At 42.4% G+C, this 14,296-nt stretch overlaps 1 gene segment (V, D, J or C); it reads right to left on the reverse strand.

Moving 5' to 3' along the window:
* Positions 1-9,486: 9,486 nt before the first annotated feature.
* LOC143441591 (T cell receptor alpha variable 38-1-like) lies at positions 9,487-10,449 on the reverse strand. The segment is given in 2 exon segments: positions 9,487-10,108; positions 10,351-10,449. Coding segments are annotated over 2 exon segments (378 nt in total).
* Between the last annotated feature and the right edge of the window lie 3,847 nt (positions 10,450-14,296).

A 14,296-nucleotide genomic window follows, 5' to 3' on the forward strand; every position in this document is an offset into this window, starting at 1 on the left:
TCTTCGGAGAATAAATCTTTCTCAAGTGAAAAAAGATACACTCAGAACCAAATATTGTCTGGGGTAAAAGAGAAAAGAAGAAAGTGATAAATTGTTTTTAATAGAGACAAAACTTGAGAGGAAAAGCCATGTGTGGTGTTGCATGCCTTTAATCCCAGCATTTGAGAGGCAGAGGCAGGTAAATATATCTCTGTGCGTTCAAGCCCATCCTGGTCAATAGAGTGGATTCCGGGACAGCCAGGGCTATATAGAGAGACCTTGTCTCAAAAAGCTAAACAGAAAAACAATAATAACATCAACAACATACAAAAACCCCCAAACAACAAAAACAAAACAAAAAAGACCAGAAAACAAACCAACCAAACAAAATTTGGAGTAGGGGATGAGATATCTATCTATGAGAAGACAGTCAAGGCTGATGTAATGACTAAGTTTCTTGTAATAAGTTTTCTTTTCTTCCCTCCCCCTTCTCTTTTCTCTTTGCACTCCTTTTTCTATCTGAAAATTGATATCATAAACTAGTCAGTAGGTTTTCAGCATATAGTATTGGTATAATTACAGTTCTTTGACCAATAATTAAAAAAAAAAACCCAAACGTGTATGATATGCAAGTGTGTACATATGCTGTGGCATGTGTATAGAGGTCAGAGGGTATCTTTTGGAAGTTGCCTTTCACCTTATTCTGAGGCAGGATTTTCTCACTATTTCTGCTGCTGTGCTGTATATGGCTGACTGGTGGTCCTAGGTGGTTCTCCTGCCTGCATCTCCCATCTTGCCTTATGAACACAGGGATTTCAGATGCATTTTACTGCATCTTGCTTCTTATGTAAGTTTGGGGGACAAGCTCAGGTCCTGATTATACAGCAAGTGCTTTTGCAATTGTGTCATCTATCTCCTCAGGCCCCTGACCAATAGTGTTTTGATGGACAGAGACATGATTAAATTAATTCTGACAGTGACAGTGTTCAGATAATGCAGAAAATTTGAGCCGAGAATCTAGATTCTAATTGCATTGTTATTTACTGAAGATTTTTTTTTTTTCCTTTTGGTGAGAAATACCTGGGTTTGGCTATGTCAAGGACCTTTACCGTTCTGATGGGAGGCATTGTTGTGAAGAGTTTTGTGACTGTTTCATAATGATTTTGTGGAGGAAAAAAACAAAACAAAACAGAACAGCATAGTTTATCTAAGAACATTCTTTACCGCACATCTGACAGCTTGTCATCAGCATTTTGTTGTTTTTCATATGTAAGTTTTTTCTACAAGAGAGGAAAGGGCACAAATTACAGCACTTACTTTATAATGAGGCACCTGAGCAAAAATAAAAACCCACCATGCAGAGAACCGGGAATCTCATTTACATGAATTTTCTCTGCCTACAGAATCTGTATCACCCTGTCTTAGTCAAGGCCACCTGAACAGTGTCAGGCTTTCTATAAACGCATTTCCCCTCTATAAATCTAGAAAGGGAATAGAAGATCAAATTAAAATCCGTAGAGAGAGGTGTCTCTAGTTCTTCTGTCTTGCTTGTTATTTCCATTTGGAAATCTTGGTACATTGTGACTTTCTTTCTTTCTTTCTTTCTTTCTTTCTTTCTTTCTTTCTTTCTTTCTTTCTTTTTTAAATCAGAGATGTTTTCAACTCCAGAGGACTTCCTAAAACATACCTTTGTCCTATTTACTATTTATGGCTAAAGCCACAGAAAATGTTTAGGTGTGTTAAGGGTCTACAGTTTCCCTTTGCCTGTCCATCCCCTTATAGGAACCTCGAGGTGATGGGCCTGAATTCACTCCCAGACTCAGCCCTGCTCAAGGTGTGAGTTTACTAATGAGGGTCTCAAGAGTGAAGGTTTCCTGATTTGCTGTGCCAGTCAGGTTTCAAATTAGAAGGTCTGTCTTGCTCTTGACATCTCCTGGCCCATTGAGGCTAGCCAGCAGAACTTTATAGAGTCTGATACACACCATCCAATCATTGCCTAGTAAAGTTATTGAACTCTGAAGATTCAATAAGATGACGCATGCAATCAAATTTTTCAAGTGGGTAAATGGAATGTGAGGACAGGTAAACCAGTGTGTGAGCTTGGCTGAGCAATCCCACAAGGCAACTCTGGTCACAAGGTTTCTCCCCAGAGTTGGACATAACACTCGAGAAATACCCCATGAATATCACGTACCCACTGCCATACTCTCATGAGAACCACAGATACAGAGGGCTGGCCAGTGGCACAGGTGGTGTAATACCCATTTCTCCTTTGCAGAAGGTCTTTCTCTCTGTGTGTCTGCAGCATATATGTCTTTCTTTTTATTTTTCTAAGTTTAATATTTTTATTCACTTTACATCCTGATCACAGCCCCCTCCTACTTTCTTCCCAGTCACACCCTTACAAATCCCTTCCCCCATTGCCCTCACCCCTCTCTCCAGAGAAGGGGAGCCCTCCCCAACCCGTAACACCCTACCATGGGGCATATAGTCCCAGCAGGTCTAGTCACATCCTCCCCAACTGAGGCCCATCCAAGTAGTCCAAGTTGGTGGCAGGGGGATCCAATGGCAGGGAACAGAGATTGAGACAGCCCTAACTCCACTTGTTAAGGGAACCAAATGAACACCAAGCTGCACATCTGCTACAAATGTATAGGGGGCCTAGGTTCAGCTCCTGCATGCTCTCTGGTTGGTGGTCCAAGCTCTGTGAGCCCCCATGTCCCAGGTTAGTTGACTCTGTGGGTCTTCTTGTGGTGTCCTTGACTCCTCTAGTTTGCTCACTTCTATTCCTGACTCTTCCACAAGACTACCTGGGTTCACCTGATGTTTGGCTGTGGGTCTCTGCATCTGCCTTTATCTGCTATTGCATAAAGCCTCTCAGAAGACAGTTATGCTAGGTTCCTATCTGCAAGCATAGCAGAGTATCACGAACAGTGTCAGGGATTGGCTCTTCTCACATGAGATGAGTCCCTAGTTGGGGCTGTAACTGGTTGGCTGTTCCCTCAGTCTTTGTTCTATCTTTTTTGCTGCACATTTTGTAGGCAGGACAACTTTTGGGTTGAAGGTTTTGTGGGTGGATTCGTGTCCCACTCCACCCTCTGGAAGTCCTGTCTGGCTATAGGAGGTGGCCATTTCAGTCTCTATATCTCCCTCTAGTAGGAGTTTAGGCTAGGGTCACTCCTATAGAATCCTCATATTCTCTCCAGGCCTCCAGTTAGTCACCAGAGATGCCTTTGATAATAATTTCCATTCTCACTCCCAGCCCTTTCCCACACCCCCTCACCACACCTGATTGCCATCCCAGTTTCCCTCCTCACCCCATCTCCTACCCAGTTCCCTCTCTCCACCCACCTCCAATGACTATTTTGTTTCCCCTTCTGAGTGAGTTTGTGCATCCTCCTTTGGGACCACTTACTGCCTTGTTTCTTTGGGTCTTTGGATTGTAGCACAGTCATCCTGCACTTTATGGCCAATGTCCACTTATAAGTGAGTACATACCATACATGTCTTTCTGGCTCTGCATTACTTCACTAGGAATGATATTCTCAAGTTCTATCCATATGCCTGCAAAATTCATGATGTCTTTTAAAAAAATAGCTGAATAGTATTCTATTGTGTTGTCGTACCACATTTTCTTGATCCATTCTTCAGTTGAGAGACCATATGTGGGTTTCTTAACCCAACAGCTGTGTTTCTTCACCTGATGATCCCAACTGCTCCAGTTTGCTGGGTCCCAGATTTCTTCACTGCTACTTGTTGAGCTCAGGATTTTCCTCTGTCTTTTAATTCTTTAACTGACAGAGAAAACAGACCTGATAAAGCCAGCCAGATGGTAACAATCTCATGCTGCATGTTCATATAATTTACTTTTCAGATGAAAATAAAGCAAACAAAACACTTTGAACAATTTTTCCAAAAAGTTTTTATGTGATTCGCTATAGTAAGTTACAATTTATCTTATCAGAGAAGGTAATAAAGACTATTTTTTAAGCTCTGAGTAATACCTGGGTGCCCTCCAGCAACATGATTTCTGCAGTACACATGAGGTGATGCAGCCTCATGATGGTCAGGTCTTATGGAAGGGGGATAGTGGGTCAGGTACTCCACTGTGGAGGAACGGCAACCCCACATAGTTCTGGAGTACAATGAGAGACGCAGCCTTGGGCCTGGGTCTGAATCACTGCTCAGAAAATTACAACTCGTCCCTTTGTATGTGGTCAGTTGGGATGACTTGGAAGCTAATTTACTTCTGTAAATAAAAAAGACCAGTTCTCAGCTCTGTATTTTCCTGGCAAAATGAATCTTAGGCTCACATCTAGACCAATGCTGCCAGATCTTTGGCTCCTGGAAGCATCTCTGTCCTTTAGCCTTTTGAAATTTATTGAAAATTTAATTTTGGGGCAAACATTTGAGTCCAGCTGTTCAGATACAAGAGGATTTGTATCAGTTTAATTTCGTGTGTGTGTGTGTGTGTGTGTGTGTGTGTGTGTATCACTGATCTAACTTATTTTATAGATCAACTTCTGCAGATAACTATTAGTGAAAGGAAGCAGCACCCTCTTTAGGTTAAGAACATATTTACCCTCATCTTTGGAATTTACTTCTAAGGAAGAACTTGATTGCATTTGGAAATCTGTTTTAGAGCAGCAAGATGCCTCAGTGGGTGAAGGAGTCTACTGCCAAGCTGATGACCTGAGTTTAACCCCTGGGGGCACACAGGGAAAAAAAAAGAACTGAATCCTGGAAGTCATTGTCTGGCAAGCACTCTGTGATGTGTGCCTTTCTCCTTATCACACAACATAGATTAAAAATAAATAAATGATTAAAGGAATAACTAAACAAAACTATCATGAAAGCAATGTCATTTTCATATATTTATGCTAAATATAAGTAAATGTACCCAATTATTTCCTTTATCACTGCTTTTAAGCTTTACCTTTTACCATGCCTTTCCTCCTAAAAGAATCCCATGACTACACTGAAATACAATGATGTGCCTTTTAAATTCTGATACAGAGTCTTTTGTAGTTTAGGCTAGCCTTAAACTTCCTATCTAGTGAGAGTGACCTTAAGTTCCCGATCCAATGGCCTCACTTACTGAGTGTCAGGACTACAGGAATGCCTCAAACTGCCCAGTGATATTAGGTAATGCACCCAGACCTTCCTGCATGCTAGGAAAATGCTCTACTGGCTAAACTACATTTCTAGTTCTGATGCTTCCCTTTAATGATCTTTCAAGCATATAGAACAATTGTAGAATAAACATGAAGCACAATCCTAGAGATTTGTCAGCACTTGCCAAACACTGTGCTCAGGGTAGGGTGAATGCTGACATGCACAGGGAATATTTCCTCATAGAGATGCTACTCCGTGTTCTTAGTGGGGGAAAGCTGAGTACATCTCAAGATGGTATGCCACTCAGCGTAGAGTCAGTACTGTAGGACACTGGGAGAGAAGAGCAATTCTGTCGGCCAGAAAGGAAAGTTCTGGAGCTGACAATGAGCTTGAGGCACCTTGGTCAGGGAGAAAACGCAACTATACCAGAGGGGAATTTGGAGAAGAACTAGAAATGCAGTTTAAGTAATGAAGGAAAGATGATTTAAGGGGAAGCCACAGAAACAGTTGGGTGTAGACTCAGTACGAGGCCATTGTAACGATGATAGACAGACAAGGGAAGAGTGTCTTCTGCAGCAGAGCAGGTTTGATCAGAGAAAACCCCCAGGAGAAGGTCAATAGACTGGGAACCTAGAGACTTGCTGTCCACGTACAACTAGGCATAGTTGTAGAAGGAAAAGAGGTGGACAGGGTAGAGAGTGAGAGACAAAAGCTTTCTTTTTGGGGTGTGTGTGTGGACATTGGCTACTATTTTAGTTCTGGAATGCTAATTACAATGGTTTTGGTAAATTGTCATAATTTAACCAAAATAGAAGACCTTTTCATAAATATCTCTTTGAAGTGGAAACCTAAGGGTTCTTTGGAAAGTCAGTGTTGTGTTGGATGGCTTTTGCTGGGGCAAACATGTGAAGGAATGTTTAGCTGAAGCGGACACAGGCTAAGGCAAACCCGTGAAGGAATGTTTCATTGAAGCAGACAGATGAAAGATCTGCTAAAGCAAGCACATGAAAGGACAGGTGATGAAGGATTCTTCGCTAATGTCATGCATATATTGGTCAGCATTACCCTGTATGGTTGAGCTCCTTTTGTCGGGACTCCACAGAAACACACCAAAAAACTTCTGGTGGTGTGCAGCAGCTTCTTGACACTACCCTGGACTCCAGCCAATTGGCAGATTGGCAGATTGGCAGAGTGATGTCAGCTGAGACAGACTCTTGTGCTAAGGCAAGACTCAAGGTGAGGCAAGACCCATGGAGGACACGTGATGTTTGGAGGGACTATAAAGAGGACTCAATGGACAGTGACAGATGCTAGGCTAGGCTTGCTCATAGGATGATAGGCTGTGCAATTCTTGTTGGTCTCTGAATAGTGGTGGGTTAAAAGGGAGGTTAAAGCATTTAAGAACCATCATTAAAAGTAAGCACTGAAAAAAATTAAAGCTACATCTCTTTCTGGCTGAGGTTTGTGTCCTCATTTTAGGTTTCTTGGGGCAGTCTCTCATCTGAGGTAGTGGAAAAGAAAGGATATAGGGAAAGTGGACCTGTATAGAAATGGTTTTTTGGAGCAAATCCTATCTGCATTGTCAGGAAACCTTCAGTTCAGTTCACAGGTCAGCAGCAGCAGCTCGATCCATTCACAAACACTTCATGGATATGCGTATTAACAGTCCAGTTCAGTAGAGTCAGGATAGCAAGAGCGGTGACATGACCTAGCAGAGTTAGCCAGGCCTCAGCCTTGGCATGTGTTCTGAGGAAAGATGCTGTCCATATGCCTTAGGTGGTTTCCAGGGTAGAGGAGCTCAGCCTCTGGGATAGGCAATGGGCTATTATTCTTCTTCAACCCATTACCTCAAAAGACATATTTTTTTTTTTATAATCACCAGGCTCACCTCTGTGATTTATTTTAACAATGACCACTTCTTTGAATCTGCGCAAATGCCCCCATAGGGTCTTACTCTCTACTTACACTCTCCTTACCTCATAGGCCCCTCTCTGTGTATCCCATTTCTTTAAGATTTCAGCCTCTGTGAGCAACCTTCCTTTTCCCTTTGCAGCCACACTCTTCATCTTTTATTTATGCTGGTTGATAAAACCTGGATCTGTCCACCACACACTTATTTATACAGGTAAGAGGAAGACCAGACTCTAGATGTAAAAGTCCCTACTGCTTCTTAGGCACCCCTGCCTTAGTCTTCTCAGAGAAGTCTTAAAAACCTTGCCCAACAGAGAACAGGTACTGTAGTCATTCTCTAGCCACCCTGTGGAGGCACTATCCTGCCTCTCCCTCTGTCACCAGCTCTAACCATATCCTATTTCAATCAAGCAAGTAAACTCACCTCATTATCCTGTGTGGTGGATTGAACATGCTTGGCCCATAGGAAGTGGCACTATTAGGAGGTGTGGCCTTGTTGGAATAGGTGTGGCCTTGTGGAAGCATGCCACTGTATAGGTGGGCTTTGTGGATTCTTAGTATCCAAGCACCACCCCTGGTGGAAGAGTCAGGTTTTCCCTGGCTGCCTTATTTTGGGTGGACACTGGCCATTTCTAGGAGTGAGCCAAGAGCTGTGAGTCATTAGTGAAGGATGTCTACTGACAAACACCTCCTATGGCCAGCTGCCATCAGGGGTCTGCAGGGGTGCTGGCAGGGGTCTAGGAAAACAGCTATACTCGTTCTGGAATGAGAATTACTATGGTTGTGGCAACTTGTCACACTTTAGCCAAAATAGAGGAACTTTTCCAAATGTCCGTGGCTAACAGTAAGTCAGCCTTTTGAGTGGTGAACAGATGTGGTATGTACATCTAGAGCTTGCAGTTTGGTAAACATGACCTGCCACATCATATTCTGAGAGAAATTAGTGTTTTCATTCCCAGTAAACCTGGCCCTTATTTGTAGTCACTTAAGCATTCACCTTCCTTCACTAGTTGTGATGGTTTGTATATGATCAGCCCAGGGAGTGGCACTATTAGAAGATGTGGCCTCGTTGGAGTAGGTGTGTCACTGTGGGTGGTGGGCTTTAAAACTTTCATCCTAGCTGCCTGGAAGTCAGTATTCTGCTAGCAGCCTTCTGATGAAGATGTAGAACTCTCAGTTCCTCCTGTACCATGCCTGCCTGGGCACTGCCATGCTCCCACACTGACAATAATGGTCTGAACCTCAGAACCTGCAAGCCAGCCCCAGGTAATGTTGACCTTTTAAGACTTGCATTGGTCATGATATCTGTTTAACTGCAGTAAAACCCTAAGACACTAGTAATCCTTTCAGAAAAGCTCACCCCTTTCTTTGTTACTCTGTAAAAGAATCCCTGTGTTTTGTTTTCCCATCTAGAGAGGCTGTAGTGGGTGAGTGTAGACTGTTTAGGAAGTTCTAGGGACCCAGAGCTCTAATGTAGAGAGGGCAACACTAAGACTGGGAGGACTCCTCTTACAGTGGTTTGGCTGGCAGGGGTTGGGGTAATTCCCATGTAGCACTTTCAGGTGGCATGTATTCGAGGACTGTGAGTTCTCAAGGCTGAAGGAGAGCAGTGCATCTGTGTTTTATTATCAGTTGTAGGTGAGTCTCAACTCCAGCATTATCTGTCATGGTTCTGGCTAAAATCAGAGACAGGGCTCTGATGGGACGACAATGCTGATGAGATACTTGCTCCAACTGTCTTTGCGCTCCTCAGACACAGCTTGCTCTATGGTACTTCTGTTGAGTGCCTCCACTGTCTTTGTAATATTTAATAAAGCAAGATTGCATGTCATGAGCTCTAGACTCCACTTCTTTAGCAAGGCCATAATTGGTACCCACTCATCTCTTGTCTCCTATACTACACTCTCAATATTTCTTTACTCTTGGATAGCACATAGTGGCCTTGATTGCCTGCCCTGTAGGCTGACCCATGTCTTCGCCGCTGAGAGATTTTAATTCCTGACATTTTGATCTTCCCAGAGCTTATTGCTACACTTCGATTGCTGTTTGTGTTGGTATGTAAACATCGAAGGCAGCACTGTGAAACATTCACCTTTCAATTATATCCCTTTCCCCTCTCCTATCACAGCAAATGGTGTCTCGTGATAGCCAGATCACTTAGCCCTCTCAAGTTATTAACTCCACACCTTGAATAGAGGACTATGGGCACACTGAGTTCAAATTAAACTCAGTGACAGACACAGAACCAGGCACAATGCAACCTGTCTGAATTCTCTGGTGGAAGTATGCTTTCTTACAGAATCAAGACATTTAACTAAGCAGAGCCTAGTGTTGTGTGTAAAGAAAACACAGTCCCAGAAAGTGGATTCCCTTCTTGGTTAGGACACCATTGCACGATGGTTTGAAGAGGTTTATTTTTGGATATCAATGGTCAATGAAAAGTATGAACATCATTTGACAAAAATTCCTGGAGGCAAGAACTCCTAGATTACAATAATTGCTGAACAGAGGAAATGTTTAAGATGGTCTTGTGTAAACATGATTTGAAGCTCTGAGAGTCAAGTGCAATTATGAAAGCTCCATGAAACTAGAAATACTTACATGGCCATCTTGACTGTTACTTTAAGAGTTACAGTCCGCAGATACCCCTTTCCCGTGTTTCTTGCGACTGGAGGAGAGTAGCACTTACTCTTAAGAAAAGTTGATGATTTTCTCTTCTGGTACTCCAGCCACTTCTTCCATGTTTGCACAGATGCTGAGATCTGAGGTTTCTGTTAGCCCATCTCTGTTGCCTGTGTCACTGTGGCTCCACTGAGTGCACAGAAATACATTGCAGCATCCCCCAGCTGTGTGTCTGAGATCTTCAGGCTGAAGGACTTAGCTGCTTTCTGGAAGTTCACAGAGAAGCGGTTCTCTGTTGCATTATGTTGCTTGTAAGCTTCTTGGCGAATAACGAGAGTCACCCGCCCTCCTTGCTGTTTGTACCAGAACAAGTAGTAATTGGTAGCACTCGTGTCATAGGTGCAGTCCAGGGTTGTGGACTCTGTCTCCTGCACAGACTTTTCCTGCTGAGGCTGAGAGACTGTCTGAGCCATGCTGGCTCCTGTGGAGAAGAAAGGAGAAGGTGATTCCACTGTGGCTTCTGTCAGAGAAACAGACTCTCTATCTGGTTCCCACCCTCATCTGTCTTTCCTCTTGATTTCAGTGCCAGGCAGGGGATACCAGACGTACACTTCCCAGAAAAAGCTTAGTTTTAAGAGTCAGTGCAGTATTTCTACTACTAATTGTCCCTGTTTCTTCAAAACTCTAGATGCTCATAGGAATAAAGACCTACAGCTTTCTTACCCAGACATGTAGTGATCACAACGGCCCACAGTGCGTTAAGGACTGCCATGCTCTCTGCTGTCCCTACAGGGTGAAGTCTCTTGCTCTGATCATTGTCTTCTATGTGTGCTGGCAGGAAAGCTTTCACAGGTGGGCGGGGCATTTACGTCACTGAGGAGAGATTTTCTGGCCCTTTGTTGTTCTGTTTTTCAGAAAGTAGGATTTTAGTTATAGTTTAAAGGAAAGTTAATAGGATTTTTTTTTTAGAAAGATAAAAAGAAAGAAGAAATGGAGTTAGTGAACTTCTTACAAAAATAACAAAACAAAGCATGCTAGGTAAAACTTAATTACAGACAATAAAACATCCTTGTTATGCTAAGGCATTCAGTTACTTCCTCTTTACAATTTCTTAAGGTGACAAATGAGAAAAAAAGGAAGCATGTGAGAGAAAAATCTAACTGAATTCAGAAATAAATGTAAACCAGAGAACACATAAGATCTAATTGTGCTTATATTTTCCATCGATATTTTTTAAAAATTGGATATTCCTTCTGTTACCTCACAAAGCTCTGAAACAGTGATCACAGAGTTTTCATCGGCATTATATTGCTTTAGATTGCTTAGTTCATATTCTGTTACTCTTAAAACTCATTTAGTTCTGAGAAAATATGAAATAAGAACTCTAGAAAGGCCCTAACTGACTCATTACATTTGTGCTTTCCCAGAGCAAGGATCTACATAATCTCAGAGCTGGAGTACCAAGCTGGGAGCATGAGCTGGAGTCCCAAGCTGGGAGCATGAGCTGGAGTCCTGGTACATGGTGGATGCAGTCTGGGGAGCACAGATGGGCGGCTGCCTGTCTCCACTCACAGAAACAGTCAAAGACTTGGGAAGATTGCAGCTGACTCTAACAGAAGCTACTGATGTTTCCTCTTCTTTAATGGTGGTGATGGAAGAGGCACTAGATTCTTTCCTACAGCATCTTCTTCTTGGCTTCAAGATCTGAATCCCTGTATCTTGGTTTTTAGATCCCTTCAAGTCAGTGCTAGTACAGAGATTTGTGTATAAGTGCTTTATTGAACTTGCATTTAGGGAATGTTGGTTGGAAGTAAATTAGGAAGAGAAGGATAATACATGTCCAAAGCCAGCCACCAGTGTGGCAAACTACAGAACAATATTGCTGAGCATGTCTGGGAGACATTGATAGAATAACCTTTGGGATTACCCCCAGATGATTCACAAAGGGGGTGGAGAAATTATCTGTGAATTTTTCCATCACTGATAAAGTATTACTGTCATGACAAACTCTGGTACTTACAAGTTTACCTACACACTGTTCGTGTTGCTCCCACATCCATGGTCAGAAAGTTGTCTTCAGAGTTGCTAGAATTTTTAGCAAGTAATGTACAGAGGTAACCACCAGGAACATGAGGAAGTCTCCAATAGTATCTGTACAATATGTCCCCAGACCCTCTAAAATCTTCTTGTGCTTTGTGGCTACACCACTCAGAGTTCCAGTATTTGCGAAACAGACAGAGAAGGTTAATGGAACAGGTTAAAGTTCATACTGTTTATTCCAAGACTGTAATCCACACTTATTGTTTTCCTTCAAATTCTTCTATTCTTAATTCTTCTTACCATTTGAGAATACTTATACTGTTCTAGATTTCCTTCTTTATGAAATTATGTAGACTTACATTCCCTAGTTATTCTGCCCTTCTTAGGTCATGGTTACCACACTTACCTGTTACAGTGACCAAAAACCCTTGTAAAAGACATGGTAAAAAGGGAAATGTACAAATTTTTGACATATTTTCCTAGCTCCTAATAGATAGTTACAGCCCTGTATCTTTAGGATGATTAGTATCAGCTGTGAAGTTATAGCAAGTTGTAGTGGAGATCCCAGGAACACAGACTGTCTACCAAGAAGGCTGTGGGCACTGAGAGAGGATTGTCCGAGGGAGAGAGAGTGTGTTTTGCAAGTGACAAACCTGGACATAAAAGGCTACTTAAACCTACTGGAGACCAGATGATGTCACCCAAAGCCCCAGATGTTGGAAATGGAGCTGCAGGGAATGATGTTTGTACTGTTGGCTTTTTGTCCTGTTTTGGTCTGATCTTTCCTTGTTTTTGCTCCCACCCATCCCTTTTGGGATGGGAATATTTAATCTCAGCCACTGTCTATTGAAAACATGTGACTTGCATTTGGTTGTACCAGGGTTCATAGATAAAAATTTAGCTTCAATCTCAGGAAAGTATATGGACTTTTGAATAGGGTATGACTATGAGGATTTTTAATGTTAAACTGAACATGTATGAATTATGAGGTGACCATGAGGCACTGTGCTGGAATATTACAATTTGGCAGTAGAATGCCAACCACAGGCTTATGTGTTTGAATAGAGGATCCTCAGTGATTGGTGCTGCTTTTGAAAGTTGTAAAAACTTTTTTGAAATTGGTTTTCCTGGAGGAAGTTGGAGATGGGACCTGAAGATTACAACCATACCTTACTTCTAACCACGACTTGGGGCCTGAAGATTACAGCTATACCTAACTTCTAACCACGACTTCTCTATTCTTAATAGGTACTGAAATGTGAGAAGGCTACACTACAGGCTTTGATACCATACACAGGATCAGGTCCCATCACTACTTCCTTGCTACAAAACTGTGAGTCAAGATGCTCTGTTAAGTTGCATCTTGTGAAGTATTTGGTCTCAGTGGTAAAGGAACAATGATACGGGTATAGTTGCATATTAAAAGCTCAGTTGTATTTAGTTGTAATACATTGGCTGTTTGACAACAGAAGTAGCTAAGTCTGACCTAGTAAGAGACAGACATGCTGAGAGAACCATGGCTCTGTCATCTTGGGTGATTTACTTCCTGAGCATTGCTGAAGTATGGAGTGATGAATGCAAACAGCGACTGGCTGGGAGTCCCCATATGGATCACTTCATCTGCATGGCCATTGAGAACATCTTCTGCAGTGGGTGCTCGCTTGTGGTTTAGGACATGAGAAACGGTGCTCGGAACAGTTGGTATCTATGGTCACTGCTCCCTTGCACACAGCACTCTTTAGCACACAGTCTCCTCCCATTCTGCCTGCACCAGATTCTGATTCTACAGAAGAGACCAAGGCATTTGCAATTTTCCAAAGGCCCACTGCTCATTATCTGTGAGCACAGCCTCAGCTTTCTCCCTAGTTTGAACTTTACACTCAGGAGGCAGTACCTTTTCACCATCCCCTGTCCCCCTTTCCCCTTCTTTTGTAAGTTTTATACCAGTTTCTGTAGGCTTTTTATACTTGATCTTCGAAGCTAATTTGTTCTGAAGTGTCAAATATAGCTTCTTTTACAACTGAATTGGATGATTCTGGCTTTCAAGATTTGTATTGTGACATCTTTGTAAAAGCCAACAAAGAAGCTGAAAGGCAGGCACTTTATGCTGGTGTTTTGGTGCTTTCTTTTCGTATTGACTCAAAAAGCTCAGGTTTCACACTGAGATGCAAACTGTACCGGATAGCATTTGAACGTATTGTCCAGTTGTGCACATCCTAGAAGGAAACGTTTGCTGTTTTGCAAGTTCTCCTTACATCTTCTTTTGGTCATAGGAAAACTGAACTAAGTACTCTTGAAACCCAGATGAAAAGTTATGTTCTTGAGCTTCTCAGCAGGGTTTAGGTAAAGACTGCAGGTGGCTGACGGGCACCATGTGCTCAGTCCACAGAAGAACAGAATTGCGTCTTGGAGCTTGGAGTCCTTTGTAAGCAGGGAAAAGTGTGGATATTCTATAACCAGCCTGGTTATGCATCCCCCACTGATTTTCTGTTACTGATGGAAACATTTGTATCAGGGTGATGAGGCCCCCTCAGGATCCTGTCCAAACCACCTAAAAACATTGGAAGCTCTGTCTTGGTAACTACAATTCAGAGTGAAGTCCTCACCTTCCTTAACTGTCAGAGAAGGA

Source organism: Arvicanthis niloticus, chromosome 3, assembly GCF_011762505.2.
Source record: "Arvicanthis niloticus isolate mArvNil1 chromosome 3, mArvNil1.pat.X, whole genome shotgun sequence".
Classification (NCBI taxonomy): domain Eukaryota; kingdom Metazoa; phylum Chordata; class Mammalia; order Rodentia; family Muridae; genus Arvicanthis; species Arvicanthis niloticus.